General features: G+C 45.6%; 1 protein-coding gene across 2 annotated transcripts in view; it reads right to left on the minus strand.

Annotated features, from left to right (window-relative positions):
* Nucleotides 1-19,456, minus strand: part of LOC135829695 (uncharacterized) — a 41,727-nt gene extending 22,271 nt beyond the window's left edge. Inside the window, exons 1-16 of one of the 2 annotated variants that reach the window (XM_065342085.1) lie at nucleotides 18,417-19,456; nucleotides 15,854-15,911; nucleotides 14,780-14,960; nucleotides 14,385-14,495; nucleotides 11,296-11,424; nucleotides 10,826-10,972; nucleotides 9,925-10,317; nucleotides 9,411-9,530; nucleotides 7,619-7,697; nucleotides 6,297-6,496; nucleotides 5,602-5,668; nucleotides 4,322-4,532; nucleotides 3,229-3,541; nucleotides 2,430-2,706; nucleotides 1,762-1,852; nucleotides 404-459 (exon numbers count right to left, since the gene is read on the minus strand). In XM_065342085.1, coding sequence (XP_065198157.1) covers nucleotides 404-459; nucleotides 1,762-1,852; nucleotides 2,430-2,706; nucleotides 3,229-3,541; nucleotides 4,322-4,532; nucleotides 5,602-5,668; nucleotides 6,297-6,496; nucleotides 7,619-7,697; nucleotides 9,411-9,530; nucleotides 9,925-10,317; nucleotides 10,826-10,972; nucleotides 11,296-11,424; nucleotides 14,385-14,495; nucleotides 14,780-14,960; nucleotides 15,854-15,911; nucleotides 18,417-18,436 — 2,453 coding nt within the window. In that variant the 5' untranslated portion in view covers nucleotides 18,437-19,456. The remainder of the gene's footprint in view (nucleotides 1-403; nucleotides 460-1,761; nucleotides 1,853-2,429; nucleotides 2,707-3,228; nucleotides 3,542-4,321; nucleotides 4,533-5,601; nucleotides 5,669-6,296; nucleotides 6,497-7,618; nucleotides 7,698-9,410; nucleotides 9,531-9,924; nucleotides 10,318-10,825; nucleotides 10,973-11,295; nucleotides 11,425-14,384; nucleotides 14,496-14,779; nucleotides 14,961-15,853; nucleotides 15,912-18,416) is intronic. The other variant, XM_065342086.1, reaches the window with a different exon arrangement.
* Nucleotides 19,457-22,406: the final 2,950 nt, after the last annotated feature.

The raw sequence follows: 22,406 nt of genomic DNA on the forward strand, positions 1-22,406 counted from the left end.
AGGTTCAGCAAGGACAATGGTGTTAACAGTAACAGCTATAGGTCACATCACCAGCTCTGATAGCAAACACAACCGCTCTTGGTAAAAAGTAACAGGGTACGTGCCACACAAGATACATTTCTCGTTTTCTCTGCTCCCGCTTGCACTCCGTACATGGATCATCATGACAACCGACCAAAAACTCCCGACGTGGACATAGACGCAGTGATTTGTACCCTAGTGTGATGTTGATCGTTTGTATATGAAACTCAGTCACAGCAATGCAGTTTTATTTCTCTTTGTCAGACTACGTGACCCTTACATTATGTACATTGGTGATGACCGTGGAATGAGTTTAATTCTACCTCCCAAACAAACTGAATTTTATGTTATGCATAAATCTTTTAACCTTAATTAAACTTACACTGAATGGACATGGGATGTCGGCATCGGTGACAGGTCTGAGACTGACGGCAAGACCTTCAGCATAGTTAACAAAGGAAATACATGAACCTTGAAAACATAGCATACTATTGTCCTGTTATCTTGACAAATTTATGGAGCAGGAAGATTTTGGATTTCGTATTTAAATAGCCAGTCACAAACAAGCTACACAGGGTAGAGACGACACTGCTCAGTTTCGGCAATACTTGTTACTTTGGTGCGGTGGTAAGAAGATACAACAACAGTGTTGTAGATGTATCTCATGTGCTGTTCCATGTCTGTCCCCCGTCCAATTATTCCAATGAAACTCATAGCCCCCCCCCCCCTCAATTGCACCCTACTGGATAGGAATTTTGTGGACAATGTTGCTGACAGCGCCACTTCATTCTTATAGAAGCACAGGAGGAGGTGAAACTCCCAGAACGTGTAGTGTTCCTGGAGTCAAACGGTCTTGGTCGGAGAGGGCAGCAATACAGTTCCTTTATTCCCAATCCACATGGTTCCACACTCACTGCTGCGTACGCCAGTTATCTGGTCACGGGGGGGGGGGGGGGGGAGGGCAGTGCAGTGAACCATGCAGGTAACAACCTGCAGTACCTGGGATTCAAGTGGAGTGACACAGCATTCCATAAAGAGTCTCACAGCCCCCTCTTTTAGTGTGAAGTCCTTTGCTTTCTATGTTTATGGTACCATTAGTTCCACAGCATCTTTTGTTTTGCCCATGTGCAGAGGAGGCACATCTCTCCACTGACTCCCTGACTGGTGTACTATTCAGTATGGGACCGCATACGGTTGGGCCGGGCCCGTTTTGGTATGGGAATAAGGGCTGAATGCCTCTCCAGACCAAGATCGTTCGACTCTAGGACAAGAAAACTCCAGGGTTTGGGGATTTCACTTCCATCCGTGCTTCTAAAGAACGAACCGGCACTTTCAGCAACATTTTCCACACAAATCCCTTTCTAGTCACCATTTGCCTACCTTCGGGCGACGTGCTAGAGTTAAACTGGGAATAGGACAAGGGAGAGTCTCAGCTTCCTCGGACCGAGACCATTCCACTCGGCACCCAAATAAGTAGTGTAGTGCAATTTTGCTTTTAGAGACATCTTTTCCCTTTATTAAAATGGTATGGAAGTTATTATGTTGGTTGCAGGTCAGTACACAAAGAAAAGTGGTCTTTTCCGCTCTACAACTGTTTTCGAGACACATTGTGACTGTGAGTGTTGGAAGCCAGTCACAGGGAAAAGGGAACACACCCAACAACGTAAAGTGGCACCCAATGTGGTGTGACCTCACAACCCAGAGATTTTATGAATACTCAATATACATGATAGTCCTTACCGAAGTAGGCGAAAGGAGAACTTCTGCTTCTGGGCCCATGCCCATTAACACTGTTTCCGTGAGGTGCTGTTTTTCTTTTTCAGTGGGTGCCCTGCGGAAGAGAAAACAGCAGGTGTTTATTGCTAGTGGCTCAGGACCTACTTACTGCAAGATGTGGCACCGTTGGGTGCGGTGAACATAACTATATGGTCGCTTACCCTGATGAATGTAAATATTACATGTACATATTACTCTTCTGAATACCACCGCTTCAGTCACACTACTGCAAAAAATGCTTGCGCTATACAAAATAGAATTAAAAAGAAAGGATTACATCCGTAGTTGGCAACAATGGCATTATAAGCAAGATATTGAAAGCCAGTACCACATCAGTCATTATTGTGCTAACTGTTGCACATTGCGACCCACCAATATCTTGCTTATAATTGTTGTAAATGTTGAATAACTACGATAAACATGTAGAATTTTGCGCCTTTTTCATTTTAATCCTTGGTTCTCCATTTGAGTTCCAAACAAAATAGGTCGAGTTATAAAACAATATTCTTTCTTGCTAGGGGGAAGAGGCGGAGAAAGCACTCCGACGACCTTGAAGTTGCTTCTTAAAAACTTTAAATACAAGTGTTGTTATGTCGGGAGATCTGCAGGAACGTGTGCAGTTGAGGACTCACCGCAACGGAGAAGCTTTACGCTTCATACCACTTTTTCGAGTTGTAGCATGGAAGAGACCTCGACTTTGTCTCTCTGGCATCTTCCGAGAAGGGATGGCTTGCCCAACTGGAAAACCTTCTGAATCGCCTGCCTCAGCAGCAGGGCCAGCTGAAATAATGGAATTTGCTTGCCGCAGCAAGCCCAGTACATTATCTATAATGAACGGGCTAAATGCTGGAGTCTCTGATATTGCTGTGGCAAGCTCGCGAATCTCCATATCCTTGGCAGGTGCACTTCCTGCAGCACGCATGTATGCATGCGTGCGTGAAGACAGGGCAAATAGATAAATCAGACATACAACATGGCTGGCATCAGTTTGAACATAGCAGGGTATGGATTGAGGTACTCTGCTTTCACCAGAGTCAGATTTTTCCTGCTTTTAAATCAAGCCTGACCAGAATAGCTTCTAATCGCCTACCTCAGGTCCTCCCTGTGTATAAATGAAGGCAAGAAAGTGAAATCTGACTTGCAGGTACAGTGCTAAGAGGAACACGTTCTCCACGTTTGTGGGCAAGTACGAAATGCTACCAACACAATATTATTCATGTTTCATAATCTTGTCCATACCCTTTGACAAGCCAAAAACACAAGCACAAAAGCAACAAAAACAACAAGGGATCAAGGCATTTTATTCTCGCAACTCCGAGCTTGCCGCGCGGTGTGCAATCTTCAGGTAAGTATCATTTATGCACGTTTCTCCATATCTTGGAAAACAGTCTCACAATAATACTGATCAACAATATCGAATTTAAAACTCACTGGCTTCATGCCGGACAGGCTGCTGCAGGACTTCTATTGACGGCTCTGGTGGATTGCCAATATCGTCCATTGTGTTTGGTTCAACATCACAACGTTCGTTAGGAAATGCTATGCTGAACACCCTGTGTGCATGTTTGCATAGACTCCCAGAGAGGTAATCCGCACACGTACACGTGACAGAATGTCTACACCCTCCACAAAGGCTACACGTCGTAGTGCAGTTTTCATGAGGTACACTCTGGACGACAACAGTGTGCTGCCAGCCTGGCTCTGACTGTGAGGCAACCTGATACTTGCCCTGAACATCGGTTTCCTGAAATGAGCAAAATAGACGATACAATGTCTACTAGTATTAGCGACTTCGGCGATGATTACATAGAAAAGGTGTTCACTCCTCACACCGGAGCTCGCGCTTTTTCGCCAACTTGACTGACTCACGACCGCCATCTTGAGCACATGAGAAACCCATCGAACCTTCGACTCGGAAAACCTGCAAGAAAGCATCACTCCCTGCTTATTGCACAGTGTTTTGGGGAATTCACCCCTCATCAGGTGAGCTTGAGTAGGCTGAGGAAAACGGTATCTGGAGAGTACCACTTATATAATGCTCTCCAGGCCAAACCATCACCAGGTATACAAACTTACAAAGGCACTCCCATTTCCAGCATGACAAATACCTTGAGATCACCAGATAGCAGCGAGAGTCAGTGTCGCCCCTGGACAGTGCCGAGTCCAAACTTCGATGGACTTCTTTTCTGCTCTGGATGGCATTCATGAGTCAGTTAAGTCGGCGGGAAAGCGGGAGCTCTGGTGTGGGGAGCGAACGCCTTTTCTACAGCGTCCATTCACATTTAAAGCACTTTTGCCCCACACTGGGTTTCCAAGAGAAGGATTATTTGCAAACAAGCTGTTAAAATGACTTTCAAGTGGTGGGAATACTCACAGACTACATTCAGCAGAAGCATACTGTGGAGGAATAGTAGCAACTAAGACTAACGTCACATGGAGCAGGGATGGTATGTACTATTATTGTGTAGTATGTTTCTTCACCTGCAAAGATAAATATAGGCTTTCAATGCTAGTGAACTCTCACCTCTATATGCGAGTTAACAATCTTGGAGCCATTCTCATGTCGCGCTGCCATCTTTCTCTGATAGCGTCCAATTTTAATCCCATGCTTTAGACGCTGTCCGTCGATGAATTCGTCCATTTCTAACTCCATGAGTTTTGTGATGAGAGATTCGATGCGGCGGTTCTGCAAACCGCTTAGGAACTGTGGATGGTGCTTCAATTTACTGTGGAAGCTATTGGCAGAAGGGTGTTGGATTAAAAAGAAGCAAATAATGGTAGCCATTTCATAACTTAATTGATCGAGTCACTACACAATTCTATGTGCACACTTCTTCCCACTTCTTCTTTATTGCCATGTTACGACTACTGTCTCTTCGTCGATTATTTGAATGTTGTATTATTATTATTATTATTATTAAAAGTAGAAAGGAAAAGGACATATGGAAACGAGTTAAGAGTAACTCTCCACCACTGTAACTAGATACTATATACAGTCAGAAAGTGCAACAACTAGGCACAACACTGACAGAGTACTGAGACATTCGACGCCCTGACACCTAGCTTGAACACTTTGAAGCTCTCTTTGGTCTTTCCATAACCTTGAACCTTCCAAGTTGGAAGGCTGTCGGTTAGCGCTCTTTTGTCTTTCCATAACCTTGAACCTTCCAAGTTGGAAGGCTGTCGGTTAGCGCTACGGAGATGTGTTGAAGCTAGGTGTCAGGACGTCGAATGTCTCAGTACTCTGTCAGTTTTGTGCCTAGTTGTTGCACTTTCTGACTGTATATAGTATCTAGTTACAGTGGTGGAGAGTTACTCTTAACTTGTTTCCATATGTCCTTTTCCTTTCTACTTTTATTATTGGCTCAATACCCGAGTTTCAAATTATTATTATTATTATTATTATTATTTTCACTAGTTTGAGGGAAAGTGACAAACGGGAAAAGTCTGAAGAAAAAATCGACCGTCACCACCAGGACTCGAGCCAGGGACCCTCGCTTGTAGCTAGCGATGCTCTAACCACTGAGCTATGGTGTAGTCGTCATCCCAGCAGAGACAGTTCAACATTTTCTTCAGACTTCGTAACTCACACTTCCTGTGAATCCACACAGGCGGGTGGGACGCAGCCCTCACTGTACCCACACACTTCACGTACACTCTAGCACGCGGGGAACCCCAAGTCATAAAATCTGCACAATGAAAAAGTGAGGGTGCATACATTGACTTGGGGTGTGCAGTATCAATTAAAAACTCGTTAAGTCTTGCTAATTAGCTTTCGAAGATCTCTTATACCACCAAACTCACCCTTCGACGATGTTGTTTGTGTTGACATTGCAGTGATCAAACTGACGGTGACAATAGGCCCAGCTTTCTGCAGACAAACAACATCAGTATAGGCAGTGACTGAGGGGTTTTCAAGACAGATTTAAGTTCTCTTCACTTAGTCAAATGTTCCAAAAAATATGAACGGAGAGCTCTGCACTTGCGGGCGTGCATGCATGTACCACACGGAGAAGCAAGCAAAACAAGACCTAATTTTATTTTTATTTTGAAATAAGCTGCAAGCACTTGAACACAAGGCCAACGGAACAGCTTACATGATGGAAATGCAGAGTTGAATAAGCTGCAAGTATGCATGATTCACCCCCCCCCCCTCTTCCCACCACTACCACCACCACTACCACCACCAGCAACCGGCACCAGCACCACCAGCACCACCACTATCACCACCAGCACCAACACCAGCACCACCAGCACCACCAGCACCACCACCAATTATATTATCAAGTGGCGGAGAAAAAGAAGAGACATAAGTGTACAAAGAGGAAAGTATAAATACTTGATTGTGTGTGAACATGCAGTGCTCACTTGAGTGAATAATTGCCCGCAACAAGGCAACTGGTGGAGACCACATTACAACACAAACTATCATAATTGCCCGCAACAAGGCAACTGGCAGAGACCACATTGCAACACAAACTATCAATGTACGGATTTACCTTTCTTTGGCAGAAGGTGGTCCGTGAAGTACTTCAGAAAATCTTCCGACGTTTCCTCCAGATACTGAAGGAAGCCTTTGCACTCCATATCAAACTTGTCCTTATCTTTCTCCAAGAGGAGAACAAAAAAAGATGAGTAGACAGCCTGGGCCGTTTCCTTCTGTTGACGAAATTTGTGCTGGATCTGGCGCAGCACGCTTCTGAAGTTTAGGTAGGCAAAACAAATAATATGAGAGAAATAAATGACACAATTTACAAAACATTTTCATCCTGCTCACAGGGACACATACTACTACCCTATTGCTCTGTCACACCAAAGCTTTGCTGTTCTATTTCTTCTAATTTCTTGTACTGGTACATCAAACACCCTGAGAACAGCAACTTGCTGCGGCAGAAATGTGAGTGATCAATAAAAGAAAAAGAGAGCTTTTACTCAGGGCCTCAATATGCTGGCACATGACCTACGCCTATTTGTCCCCCCCCCCCCCCCCTTCGATGTGATGTCACTGTAATCTATTCATAGTTTTTGAGGGTTTTAGTTGGAGCACCGTGGCTCATGACCCGTCACTATGGATGCTACACAGGAGCGTAGCTGGTCCCCCTCTTATGGGGGGGGGGGGGGGGGGGTGCACGGCAGCTGTATCATGCGTGTATCCTAGGATGGCTGGTGCATGTCATCATGGTCATTATGTGCACGCTGAACCTAGGTCGAAATGTTCAGGGGGTGGGGGGTGCACGTGCCACTCATGCGGGCTTAAAGTTTAACAATTTGCACACTTTCCCCACTTGGCGGGCACAACAAGTTTAACGGCCCTGCCAACCCACACCGTCTTTTATTTCTCTAGTACAAAAGAGAGTAACGGTCAAAGATACATTCAAGGAAATTTTTAATGCTGAAGCTATCATCTACTGGCAAGTTTTTCTACCTGAAATACGAAAGGCAACCATGCCAAAATAGTCCCCTCGGAAGCACGTCATGAGTGGGCAGTGTATAATGTTGAGAAGGCTAGCTTTGCAGCCTGTCCCCTCCCCAATTCCTAATAACATCTCCACCACATAATGCATGTATTCGAAACTGATTCCATGTAGCAATGTCTAGATTGCCAGTGGTATTCTGGTTGTATTTCAAGCAGTGCTTTCACTAAACACTTATATCCGAAGCAGATTCTGAGGACTATTCACAACAAACCCACAGATTCTGCATCATGCTTGAGTCTGTCAGTGCAAGTGGTCCTGTAAACACTAAACATCAAAGGCAATGGTGCAACATCATAACTGATCCATAGACCCAATAGTGAAAGGAACTCTCAGATAGAACCTACCTTAATATGTGCCAAGTGCAAAGCAGGTGGCGGATATCTGCGCCAAAAACTTTCCTTGCAGCCGCTGCACCTGCCAGATCTAAACATCACAAACCCACACACAAAGGTGGTTCTTAAAACACAACCAACTTATCACGGCATAGCGTTTCAGTCCAAAAACATGAACGCCACAAACTAAGATCGCTATGAATAAACTTATTATAACAAAGTGATACTGGCGCTCATGTAAAAAAAAAAAGGAGCACATATTTGGTTCCAAAAAGTTCTTATCACAATGATTCTCATTTGAAGGTGCTAGAATCTGTTTATATCACACACAGCAACCCAAGCAGAAGCAGAACATTGCCCCGTTGTATTTGTATAAGTCACACCTGGATCTTCTCCATAATGTGTGAACCTATACTAGTGTGTGTGTGTGTGTGTGTGTGTTTGTGTGTGTGTGTGTGTGTGTGTGTGTATGTGTGTGTGTGTGTGTGTGTGTGTGTGTGTGTGTGTGTGTGTGTGTGTGTGTGTGTGTGTGTGAGTGTGTGTATGTACCGTATTTCCTCGATTAATAGACCCGGTCTTTTGTTTTTTGAAGAGGGTTGGACCCCCGGTCTCTTATTTGGGCATGGTCCATTATTTGAGCACGGTCCACTATATTTTCATCGGCACATCGCTGGAAATGGTGGATTTTTAACACGTCATAATATAGAACTTTAACACGTCATAATATAGAAGTTCTATATTATGACGTGTTAAAAATCCACCATTTCCAGCGATGTGCCGATGAAAATATAGTGGACTGTGCTCAAATAATGAAAGAAAGCACTAGCCACTACGAAAATTGTAGTTGCGCAACCTAAAATCGCGTCCTTTTTTGATCCACCACGTGCTTTCTTAGTGCGCATGCGCAAAACGATGAACTCAAATAAGAGACCGGGTCTCTTATTCGAGGATGGTCTACTATTTTTCCGTGAGGCCTCTAGGAGGGTCTACTATTTGAGCATGGTCTATTATTCGAGCATGGTCCATTAATCGAGGAAATACGGTATGTGTGTGTGTGTGTGTGTTTCGCTTGGCCACGTGCTATTCATTTTGCCGGCTCCCGCCTTACTGCTTTCACACCTGCAGTAGCTTTATTTTCTGCTACCATGAGCTGCTTCGTTCATTCTCTATTATCTACCAGAAGTAGTTACTGATAAGTTCGGGTAAAACGTTTCTGTCAAAACAAATCGGTGTCCGTTGGTTCTCCATGTGTTTTGTTTCTATCAGTAATTGCTATCTTGCATCCGACTAGTAGAATAATTACAAGTACTTTGCAAATAATCACAGTAAACACGAGAACAAGGGAGAGCACGCCAGGCATGTGCTTTAAGACATGAGAATATGATGAAGTAAATATCACGTTTTTGAACTACTGAAATTTCTTCGTTGGAACAATTTTCCGTAGGACTAAGTGATTCGTGTTTTGAACAGTACATAACCCTCCAGGAATGTGAAACTCCAGCGATTTACGATGTTTGTACGGGGAGTCAACACCCACACAGACCCCCCCCCCCCTCTCTCTCCGATATGAACGCAGCTTGCTATGCTGGGCGACGCAAATCACTTGCATGTGCATGAACTTGTAGTGTTGGTACACTTGGGATTTTCGCTCAAACCCACATGTGGTGGTAGTTGCGGCGGCAAGAGTGGATTCCGAGTCATGGAGGTGGAATGTATGTGGCGAAAAATGGGGTATGGAGATAGATACACAGAGACCTTTGATCTACTTCTTGGAAGAACATGCATTTTCAAACCTACAACGTACCGCCATCTGTCATGAGGGTAGTGATCGGGACTTCGGGGTTGTGCTCTTTTACTGCACCAAGGAAAGCAGTGAGGGTTGCCTCATCCTCCCTGTCCGAAATGCACCACGCCACGGTTCTCCCTGAGAACAAGAAACACATATACATGAAATAATCAGGGTACGATCGACTAACATGAATATGAATACAAGACCCTTCGCAGGTTAGGTTATGCAGCAGATCTACAAACTGCACCTCACAATTTGCTTGCAAGTTTGCTCATATACCAAGCAACAACAGCCAATGCAGAATCTCAGCAGCTACCGTGCTGACTTCTACGGTGTGGAATTACAGATCTGAAATCGCCGTACCACAGGACAAATACAAAGAAAATGATACAGAAGTTCAGATCACATACCAGTAGGCCCTTGGCACGAGCTGAACGTGCGCTTACTAAGCCCTACAACGTTGTTCTCAAATACTAATGGTGGAGGTGACTCCACATTTTCTCAAAAACTACTCAATAATAAAACTAACCATATCCATAATTATCCACAACCATCAGTGTTATGAGCTTGAATTGGTACATGTTGGTACCGTGGGTTGCGTCGCAGCAGATGATTTTCGATGCATGCGCCTTGTAGAGCTCTTGCTGGTGGGCAGTCTGCAGTACAAGGACAAAAGTGTCCTTTCGCAAATAGGGCCATGCCTCCGACAATAGATCTTGGTACTTTATGCCAAGGCACGGCGACTGGCCAGTGCCTTGGCTCCATTCTTCGATGAGAAGACGGACAGCAGTTTGGTCATTCGCGTGCCGCATGCTTCCTAGTAGTTCCGACCCACGGGCAATATTCCTAATCTCCTTTCGAGAGAGAAGAATCCGTCTGGTCAAGGCAGCTTCAGCTTCACCGGCATACTCTTGACGGATATCTACATGCAAAAGGCATAGAGGGAAGATCCTTACAAAGATGTTCATGCACCCTGTCCAAAAGTGGAAATGTAGCGTAACGGCTAGTATGAAGCTGCCATGATTAGGTACTTGTATTGGATAAACTTATGGTGAAAATAGCAAACTGTCACTGCATGATTAATAGGGATATTCACAGTTTCCTAATGGTTGAATTGTTCTGTAAAACTTGAGCGCATACACAGTTTTAACGAATGAGATTTTGTAACGGCGAATGGTGTCATGTGGTGATAAATGGATATCTGGTGAAGCCCCACGTCAACTGGCCTTTTAACGTTCTTGTGTTTGCTTGTGTGCTTGTGTGTGCCGTCTTTGTTCACTACTTTTGCTCTCCACTGTGGAGTGCAGCCTTGCTGGTGGAATCTACTGCATTAGAAAGAACCCCGAGATTGAACAGAGGACACATAGAACTTCCATTCATGTAACCTGGTAACCATCACTAGAAAATTCCAAAATACCCAATCTGTGTACCTTTTAATATCCTCTCTATTTGTACGCCCATTGCCAGCTTCCGGACTATTTCACTCCGCGTAGATGCTGGAATGGGCAAATACCGCAGCTGGTCCTCTCCGACGTTATGCCCACAGTGAGTTGATACGTAGTGCACGGCCAGACCCCCTGGGTAACAACAAGATCACAATGCAGAAGATACATCATGCAACATGGCTCACCAATAGAATACAATTTCCTGCAGCATGCATGTATGCATGCGTGCGTGAAGACAGGGCAAATAGATAAATCAGACATACAACATGGCTGGCATCAGTTTGAACATAGCAGGGCATGGATTGAGGTACTCTGCTTTCACCAGGGTCAGATATTTCCTGCTTTTAAAAATCTGACTTGCAGGTACAGTGCTAAGAGGAACACGTTCTCCACGTTTGTGGGCAAGTACGAAATTATAATGGTGAACATCCTATACCGTGCTCCTGGATCCTTACCATCTTTTCCTAGCCGCACTATCAACCTTGAGATGCATGTCACGCCAAGTTTACGGCTCCCTTTGACTTGATCTGGAGGCTGGTGTGCGCGGGATGCCCCGCTCCTGTTGCACACATACGTGCGAGTCCCTGGGAAAGAAATGGATAAACACATAGTAAAGAGAAGGCATGTGAAGGTTCTAGTTAGTATGAGGAAGATTAGTGAAATCCATCCCGAGTACAAAACTGTCTCAAGCAAGTGACATGCAAAGAACACAATACCATAGTGAACACTTCCTGAAACTGTATCCGGGCTTTATGCAAAAACACACAGCACAGACACATTCGATAGGTCTCTATGGTGTCCATCGGCTAATATTGATAGCTGTGTTTTAAAGGGGAAGTCCGGTGAAATTTTAAATTTCAGGGTCCGTAGATATTTGGGCGCAGAGTCGAATGGGGTTGGTCCCATGTGTCTCTGACAAAGTGTTCTCGAGATACTTCCGTTTGAAAAAACTGAGTTTCGGGGGCTGCGCCATGACGCCATGCGGCCGTGCCACACCCTCTGCAGCGTCTTAGCGTGCAGCTAGGTGAAAAGGAGTGTGTGAAAGCAATAGTGTTAATGCTATTTCGAATGATTTGGTGACGGACAGTACGTGATGCAAGCGACCACGAAGAAAAAACTCCATGTGAGAGTGAGGATGCAGGTATGGCTGACCTGCACGAGTTTGGTCTGAAGCTGAGCACCTCGGTATTCTGCTGAAGAAATGGCCACGAGGGCCGGTCAAGAGTGAGCGCTGACGCGTTAGCGACAGATGAAGAAGCAGCAGCTAATGCAGACGAGGCTGATATAATTATCAGATCTCTGGAGAGCAGAGCGGGCAATGTGAAGAAGAGTGATGCGAGTGCTCTAAATGTTGTTTGATTCCGACTCGCTTGGACTCCATTGGCCTGAAAAACATCGTGCCGGATTTTTTTGGTGCGAACTTGGCATAGTTCAGACGCTGCTCGATTGGCGAACAGTGTAGGCTCTTTGAACCACGGGCACGACCCTCTTCGATTCAAGGCTCACTATGGGACCTGAAAATGTAAGGTCCGGGAACTGTTCGCTGTTCTGTCACTTGTCACGGTTGTGGCATGCATGTGGCTGGACTATTCAATGCGGAAATCTGTCTTGTATCAGGCGGCTCACGCGTAGCATGACAGTGCGCTGCGGGAGCATGAGAGTAGTCATGTACTGCTCCTTGTGATGAGTTCGCTGAATAGCACATGCGCAAGGCCAGAGGACGCCAAAACTCGGAAACGGCTCAAGATGGGATAACCTCAAGATTTGCTGAACTGAAAATCTCGAGTAACGTAGTGTTTGTGACACTGAGTCGAATAGTCTTGGTCTGAAGAAGCTGCGACAAACGGTTCCCCAATCGAAAGAGGTCTGAACGATGGCCCATTTTGTACATAAATAGATGGTGTTGATACTTGGCTGCCTGCTGTAACGTCATCACCTGGATCTGGGTGACTGCACGCTCAAATTCGCACATGTTCGATTGGGCATATCTGACGAACCACGGACCGCACCCTCCTCGGACAAAGACCATTTGACTTAGCGCCCCAACTCTACGGACCCTGAAATTAAATTGTCACCGGACTTCCCTATACGACTCAATGGGGAAGAGCTAGCCAACGAAATACCCAATGCCTCCCAGACTGAGAAGACTGCGTCAATTGTGTGTAGATGCACAAGAAAACCCACTTGACACGTTGGTGAGTGGGCTCCCTAACATGTTCCACATTTCTACGCATAAATCTTTATTGTAATCAAGTTATCGTATCGCTTGGGTAATTAATCAAGTTATCGCCCATCTCCCGAGCCACACACATATCCAGGCACAATACTGTTTGGGGTTGGGCGCTTGTATTAGAACGCCTGCCACAACCGCGTGACAGGCGTATAGACATCATTGGCAAACGTGCATATCACGAGGTAATTGCTGCTCAAAAAAACAAAAAAAAACAAAAAACAAAGAAAAAAACCTCAAAGGGCGCAAGGGCAAAGAGTTGCTGCTGTGCCAACAAGCAGGAGACAAGAGTGCCCTCAACCTCCTTGGTCCCGCGTGCGATCGCCCCATACTGAGAGGGGCAGCCAGGGCGGCTGTGCGTACAGCCCCCAAGGTTGCCGGGCCGCCTCGGCCGCGTGGCCGGCTTGCTCGGTCCACGGCGATAACTACGGTTTGCCCTACTGCAAACCTACATTTATCGCATCGCTTGGGTAATTTTCCGAGACGCCAGCTGAGAGTTTTTTTCTGGCTGAGAATTGACAAGTTAAGATAGTAATTTTTTTTGGAAATTGATGAATTTATGAAGCATCTGTGTTCAACAAATGTATGATCCATCGGTAATGGGTGAACAGCCTCCCCGGATCTATTCTGTTCTTTTTCGCATACTGTAAAAGCCATAATTATAACGAAGTGCTAACTCTAACGAGTTAGCGAGGACAAATCTGTCGTTAAAATAGAAATCGTTATACAGAAATCGATACATATACTGTCCTATTGAGCGTTGAGAATGAGTGAGAATCGTTACCTTTGGTACACGTAAACTAGTCAATTTTGGGAAATCGTTATATATGCGCCTCGTTAGAATAATGGCTTTTACAGTAGTAGTTCTTGCTTGTTTTATGATGTATCATTCATATCGTGGGTTGCGAGACTAAACGACCCGCAAAAAATAGCAATCAACACAAAACTCATTCATATGGGAACGGGCCTTTATGTGCGTCACTACCGTAGCTACGTGATGTATTATTATATCATTACATTGTTACATTGTACTGTTGAGATACCTAATTCAAATAAATCAATACCAATGCCAATACCAATTACACTCAGTTTCCAGAGAGCAAAGTTTTCGCTAGTGCTCTTCGTCACTCATGATCTGACGTCAAAATCACGGCCCACCTAGGCATGCACGGTCCCAGTATCTCATATCAAAATTTTAATGTCACTAGTTGTCATGTGGGAAAAAAGTGCTGAACACATTCATTCACTAATTATGTCGCAACTAACTTCCAAACAGCACAAGAGAAGAGAATACAGAAGCCGTGACTTACTTACCGGATACGTACGTGCCACGAGGTGCGATGAAGTGCGTCCCCGTCGCAACCTCTTCGCTATCCTTCCACACCTTAAATTCTTGCTCTGTGGCAAAAGTTAAATCTTCCGTCTCTGAAGAAATGTAACACATGTGAATGAAACCAGTCGAACATGTATCTGTTTTCACATACTAACAGACAACTTAACTCTCTACAACATAACTGAAAGACTTGGCCAAAAAATTGTTTTCAAATTGATTTAGAGGGAAACGTTAGAAATTTCTGCCTGTTTCTGGTAGTTTGTCCCTTACGCAGCAGGGGTGGGGGGGGGGGGGGGGGGGAGCATAAATTGGTAAAGACACGACCTTAATTCCTGTACTTTCTACTCTGTTTAATCATTACTTGAAGAAAACTGACCTATCGTTTGGTGGTGCACATGATCATAGTGTTGCACTAACGTAGCCACGCGACTGAAGGTCATATCGCATAGCAGACAGCACTGATTCCGATCCGTGTCCTTAGGCTCGGCGTGGTGCTTCTGGATGTGACGTTTCAATGATCGCTCATTAGCACATTTTGTGGCACATTCCTCACATGCCTAGGAACAGAACAACATTCAAATTCAGTACAATAGTTAAGGTTGAGGCTTTGAGCTGGTTGAAGAGTAGGGTGAAGTGATTACTGTATACCGTAATCAGACAAACATCGCATCGATATGGACATGTGCAAGTACACATATTCTTGGTGAATGCCAGTACAACGGTGAATGCCAGTACAACGGAACCATGATGATCCTTGTGTGATTTTGTGATTTTCATTCTCTTATAAGACCATGGAGTGGAGGTGGTCTTATATTCGAATATTGAACCATGGTCTTATACGCAGGAGGTTACGGTAACGTGAAATCTAAGGTGTATTAACTTTCGGTGTCTGTGACCTGCCCGGTTCTACGTGTAATATAGAAGTAGGTGATCAGTACTACCTTAACATACAGTGCATACTTTGGTGCCTTTTAGGTATAATCCAAATTTAGGTGGCTGTTTCTCTACCCAAATTACCAAAACTAAAGTTACCGGTACACCAAAAATATCGTGTTACACAGTATACGGAATACTCGCAATTGTAAATAGGTACAAGCAATTATTCCCGAAGCTATGCAAAGACGTCTGGCGCTAGCCAGGGTCCACACAGCTTTAATTCCGTGTGTGTGTTTGTGCCGTCGGCATGCCCGGCGCTATCCCGTACCTGTCCCGTACCATCAAGACAGCTGGCCACAATATTCAAAGAGGGCTTTCAAATGCAAGATCATAGCGTGAAGCAACTTGGAAGAATGAATATGTATGCGAAGTGCATCAGGGGAATGCATGCAGGGCATTAGGGCTTGAAAGTGCTACATCACAGCATAGCAACAATTTCAAAAATTCAAAAACTGAATCCACTTGAATCCAGTTTTTGTATGGATCCAAGCACTTTTCAAGCGGTCTTACTCACAGCAAGGTGATGTAGCCGGTGAAATTGACTGGATTGGCTAATGGGGGTGGGGTAAGAACTGGTGGCAAAGAAAAAAACACATACCGTATTTCCGCAAATAGTAGGCCGGTCTACTATTTTTTCAAACTCGTCCTAACCCGGCCTTATAATTGAGGACGGTCTTGTATTCGAGGACGGTCTTTTATTCTTTCAACCCAGTTTGACCCCGGTCTTCTATTTTTCGCCACACAGTTTTACCCCCGTTCTTCCATTTTCTTCTACACAGTTTGAGCACGGTCTACCATGGCAGGTACAGTTCCTACGTACGTCGTAAGACTCATTTAGTAGACCCGGTCTTCTACAGTCAGACCTCACTTATCCGGTCCTCGTTTATCCGGAAGAAAATTGTTGGTCACCGATTTACAGCATTATGCCATGCACACATACAGTATGTGTGTTCGATTATCCGGTTCCCTCGCCTATCCGGATATTTTTGTGGAAAACGGATGTGTGCGGTTAAGCGAGGTCTGACTGTATTCGGAGACGGTCTTGTATTTTTTCAATCGCCCCCTGCCCCGGCCTTGTATTCGAGGAAGGCGTTGTATACGAGGACGGTCTTCTATTTGCGGAAATACGGTACCGAGGCAATAGCAAAGTCACACCTTAGTGGATCCAAAATAGAAATCTGATGTGAACTTAGTACACCCTGGCCGTTTTTGACGTCATCACTTTGAAGCCCTATAGTGCGGGTTCGAATCCTAGGTTATGTCTTGGAAAAAAAATAGGAGAAATGAAGAATTTATAACATCCCTATGCTTTTTTTGCCTAGGTCATCAAGGTGGTAGACGGAGTCGTATTACCCTCGAATGCAAAGAGAAAGTTTATTTCTTTCGCTCAGGGCCCTACGCTATGCTTTTTTGCCTAGCTCATCACGCATGTTATTTGAATGTACATGAAGCCATAAAAATACCATGTCTGCACTCGGTATTCAGTGGTAGTAGTGTTCGAAAGAATGTTTGACTTCGAAGTCTGGCCATAAGTAAGGAAAAAATAGTGAGTACAAGGACAAGGTCAGCAAAACATCCCGAAGACCAAAGGTGAGTGGGTATGTATCAGGGAGTAGTAAAATACAGGGAGGTGACACGAGCATGTACGGCCAGTTTGACGATTGCCTCAGCACCGTTTTCACCCGGCGGGTGAGATTGGGGTACTATGGGTACCGAAGTGTGTAGACACGCGCGCGGATCAGGATTCTCTCGATCAGGGAGTAGTAAAATACCTACCGCCAAAGAGACTCCTACTGCAGCCCGTAGAAACTCAGCGCTGAGAATTTCCAACAATTGTCTGCCTTCACAAAGTTTGGTAGTCGACCAAACTACCACTATGTCAGGATAGAAGTCCAGCAAGAGTGGTATCACTTTGCGAGATATCCCTGCGTGCCGTAGATTTTTCCTGTGTCGATACAAGCTGTTTACGACGACGTAGCCCGCATTTCAATCCTTGACAAACTTAGGAACATTTCATTCCGAAAAGTGAACTCCCGAATCTCTAGCATACCATAATATGAAATGCTCATCATCACAAAGAAGGTAGAGAAGTACTGGTTGATCACAACTGAGGAGAAATTAGGGGCGATCGTGTGGTGTCCTAGAGATTTTTTCGACTTCAAAATCTGTGCACTCGCTTTTCATCTCCAATCGTACACGTATTGTTCTCAAGGAAATCACCTTCCTTCTATTGCTCCATGCCGTCGATCGGGACGATTTTCGGAAGGGTGGTACCTTTCCATATGACGATGACACAGATGTATCACAAGAGCAAAACAAATGCTGTTCCATGAGATGGATAGACCTTTTCACGGAATTAGTTCTTCGACAAATACTCAAGATTGATTCAGCAGATCATCTTTTTTTGCGAAAGAAAAAAAAACAAGCGCGAGGCACCCATCAAAAATCACGATTAGTGGCGTGTCACCTCCCTGTATTTTACTACTCCCTGGTATGTATTCACTGGTCAAGAGTGCAAATGCTTAGAGACATGTATCAAGGGGACAAGATCAATCACATTTGCAGCTTTTTGTGATGATTTAAAAGTTAGTAATTCATGCTGCATGGAACTGCAAGGGGCCGCGCTTGTCTATTGCCTTGACGAGATTTTCTAACTCTGCTTTACCTAGGGTTTGTTTGGTTGGTACGATTTAGAACAGGATCGTACAGCTCGTGCACATGGAGCAGCCTCATGCCAACCAAACGGTACTCCAGAAACAGACCACACCAAGCCAAGCCCAACCCAAAATCGTATGGACATTATCATTCGGGACCAAAATCAGTGTTCCCGCCAGGTTTCACTGTGAAAACGTTAAAACGAGAAAAAGTGAAACTGCTCGGTCTACTCTGGAGGCCGGAGCAAGCAGAACATGTTCTGGCTGACCCAGAACAGGTGCAGTCCCAACCAACCAAACGTGCTCTTCTGCCGTGAATCCTGTTCTAGGTTGTACCAACCAAACGCACCCCTAAGTCTCTAATAGTGTAACTAGTTACTAAAATTGGATTTGACATGACATAGCTCAATGAAAGCAACTTACAAAGGATTTTTCTTGCCCATCCGGTTGGTAAGGCTTGAACTTGAAGGAAGACATTGTTGCACAGGGACCAGGTTTCTTGGTAAAACTCCACACTCAAATGAAGAAAAACAAGCCTCGATGCTGTATGCCTCCCAAAGTGTTGGCAAGATGTTACCTCAGCAAGGAAAAAAAGACACACTGCTTGAAGCAAGTAAAGATGAAATGGGCTATCTGCAAGAAGGGGCGCCTGGTTTTATGCTCATGCAAGTCAGCTAGGAGTTGAAAGAGCTACCCTCAAAGCAGGTGGGATTCTCCTACACATTATCCCCATGGAATCCCTCCAGATTGGAAATATGGTGGTGTGCATTGTTCAGGAAGACATTGCTAGTTTCTGTTGTGCATAGTCATTCAGTATGACTTCTGATATAGCACAGCCACAGTACTCCATGTAGCTTCTAAATGTAGGTGTTTGGACGAGGAAGGAGAGTTGGTTAGAGGTAGTTTCCTGCCATATTGAATACTTCTGCAATATTGACTAGTTTCTACCTTTGTGCATTGACGTGCCTCAGATGGCGATCACCCAGTGATTGTCTGTGGTTTTTCTTTGTTAGCCGTGCAGCGGAATTGTTCACTGTATTGTTTATTCCAATTGTTTCCTTTCGTCTGTGTTTGGCTCCTGATGTGCTGCCTATGTGCTTTCAACCTACCACAAGAATCGCTGCGCTCCCATTATTCCATCAGATGTGATGAAGCATTCTTGCAGTTGTTGCTAGAGTCGGTGTTAGTACTGTTACGTTTGCTTATTTTCCTAGAACTTACCGCTTCTCAGTGCGCCCATACGAGTGTTTTCTCCTCGTTCTCTGCATCCTTTACCCAAGGAGTCTCGTCCATTAGGCTCAAATGCTTGAGCACAAGCTCCGGAAAATAGCTTGTCGTCCATTAGCGGCTCTAATAGTACCTGGACTGAAGTGTCGCAGTCTAGCAACTATGATTTTCTTCCAGGAGGCTGAAAATCCAAGGAGACCCTAAGCTTCGTCGATCAAACAAAACAATCGCCATAAAAAATGGAAGAGGAAACGAGTGAGCGAGCTGGTCTGAGCGCGCTACTTTTCAAAAAATCAAAGTCAGTCAAAGCATTCTGGCTAGCGCGTTTGTGTATGTCACGAGCGCTAGCGCGCTAGTCGCAGCAAACGCTCGCCGGCGCCAGGCCAGAGTTAGCGCTGTTTGCCGCACGCGGCAGCTGGATGGATCACGTGATCCAAGCTGACGAATAAGGTCCGATGGTTCAGCTACATTGAGCCACAAGCGATCCAGAGACCTTCGGGAGGGCTTCTTTTCTCGACCAAATTCCACCGTGAGAACAAATATTTTTACGCGAGTGGTGAGGTGTGCATCGGACGAGTTAGCACAAAAGTACGATTTCGGGTGGAGTGAGGAAAAATAATTTATTTTTTAGAAGATAACGACGTTGACGACAATATGGATTTGGGGTTTTGTGATCACTTTATTGAAGTTTATTCCTTTCGTGTACATTGATGTTGTTTGACAACAATGGAAGAGGAGGAAGACGTTTCTAGTGGCAGCGAGGTGCCGGATGGGGCAGCTGACGGCAACGAAGTGGCAAATGACAGCCCAGCGGAGTAATATTGCTGGAATTTGTGTCTGTGTGACAGCACCCAATTTAGTAGAAACGAGAAGCCTGCAGCGAGTAATATCGAGACTACAAGTTGGCGTCGCATCGTCAGCGCTGTTCGAGAGAAGGACGACCATGTCTGGGATTTTCTCTGCCAGCACAAGGGCTCAGGGAAGAGCAAATGGTGTGGGTGGTATCATGGAAAGTGCTACACCAATTGCATGCATGTGATCCTGAGCATTTGCAACACTGGAGAAGACCAGTGCCTCTGATTTTGCTTTATCTATACTTACTGACAGTGATGTGCATGTAGTAGTGAACCCAGAGCCACATCCTTAGGCCAACAAGGGGCTACCTACCAGGAGCTTAGTGGCTGATACGAACAACGAATGCCATGAAAGCAGAGCACGGTGTCAACACAACACCGAGAACTGGTCCACCCAGAGTTTACGGAAGGGAATGTTTTGTTGCAGGCAGCACTGGAGAGGGCAAGACGACAAGTAGCGAGGGCGAAACCAGCGCTGCTGGAGGTCCAAGCCAGAGCACCTGGCTGCTTGACGAGGAACATACTATACCATTGTCTGTGTATGTGTGCCAGTGTGTGCATGCGTGTGTGCGTGCACGTTTCTGTGTGTGCGCGCGCGTGCATGTGTGTGTGCTCGTGCGTACATGTGTGTGTGTGTGTGCGCGCGCGCGCGCGGGTGCATGTGTGTGCGTGCTAGGCGCTTGCCTTTGTTGGTGACACCACCCCAGGCTACAACTGCGGGCCGGATGGTGGGTGTCGGGGCACGGTGTTGCCACAATCACTGTGGTCAGTGTGATCCGTGTTTCAGGTCAGTGGTGGGTTTTAGCTCACTGCAGCGAAAGCGATCATGTTGCAAGTCAACCCGAGGGTTCCAGCCGCACAACTGCAACAAATGGATTCAAGAAAAGTCTAGATCTCGCTAGGACGTTGATGCGAGCAGCGCCTCAGCCAAACTCTCCATGTCTGTCGGCCCCTCACACGAGGGGACATGTAACCGGAAACGGCAATGTTCAGGACAGGACAAGACAGGAAGTGTGTTCCGGCCGCGGGACATGCTGGTGTTGCTGGTTTTGCAGCAGAGGAGCTTTGGCCGACCACACGTGCATCCCTAGATTGCCTTCACTCCCATCCGCTACTGGACTCTGCCTCGGTGATCAGGCAGGCACCAGGGACATCTGCTTTTCCTTCGTTCGGTCGCTGTCCGTCTTGTGAAGAGAGATCAATTTACAACTGACGGCAGCAGGACCACAACAGACAACGGGCATCGGTCATTTTGCACTCACTGAGGTGGGTCCTCCTCCTGATCCGGCGTCCTCCTGGAGTCTGTTCTTCTCCCATTGCCATTGGGGTTGCGTGCCTGGGAGACTGCATAGTCGGATTCGGCAGCTGGTCCATGTGTGTGTGTGTGTGCGCGTGCACGCGTGCCTGGGAGACTGCATAATCGGATTCGGCAGCTGGTTCATGTGTATGTGCGCACGCGCGCGCGCGCGTGTGTGGATGTGCACGCATGCCTGAGAGACTGTATAGTTGGATTCGGCAGCTGGTTCGTGTGTGTGCCCATGCGCGCGTGTCTGGGAGACTGCATAGTCGGATTCGGCAGCTGCTTCATGTGTGTGTGTGTGTGTGTGTGCTCGCATGCGCACGCGTGTGGGTGTGGGTGCGCGCGTATACGTGTATGTATGTATGTGGCATCATCTTATATCGGTAGTTATCTGTGTATTACTGTGTACTGCGGTGGACTGCGATAGCACACATTATGTGCCAAGATGTGCACCTAGCTGGTGATTTCCAACTGTGTTATGTTGAGTGGAAAATGAGCAATGACAGATAGTTTTCGGTACTGTATGAGTGTGTTAGGCAATCAATAGCCAATTCCAACCTCTTGCATTGGCTGTCAGGTTGGATAGGATCAGCGCGTGCATTTACAACAGTGGTGACGTACTTCCTATTGTACTACCGTAATGTCACATTAGCTTCAGTGTTCATATCATTCTATACTGGAGTATTCTACGTACATGTATTCAGTAATGGAGTGGTTATTATAAATATACTTCACTCACCAATTCATTGCTCGCTATTATCTACAAGTCCAATTCCAGTATGATGAAGTCAAGAAGCGATTTATCCAGCCAAGTAGAGGAACTTGGGATACGAAATCCAAGAGAAATCATAAGGGTATTCTCAGTTCAGCCATTCACGAATGTAATTGTTATTCTTCAACGCAAACTGAGTAATATTTGACCTTGAACAGGATGAAAAGAAGTTCATGCTCGGGGCAGAGTCCGCCATTCGCTCCAGAAGGTTACTCACTACAGTCTTCTACGCCTAGGAAGTGGTGAACAAATATCTCGAG

The sequence above is a fragment of the Sycon ciliatum genome, chromosome 13, assembly GCF_964019385.1.
Source record: "Sycon ciliatum chromosome 13, ocSycCili1.1, whole genome shotgun sequence".
NCBI lineage: Eukaryota > Metazoa > Porifera > Calcarea > Leucosolenida > Sycettidae > Sycon > Sycon ciliatum.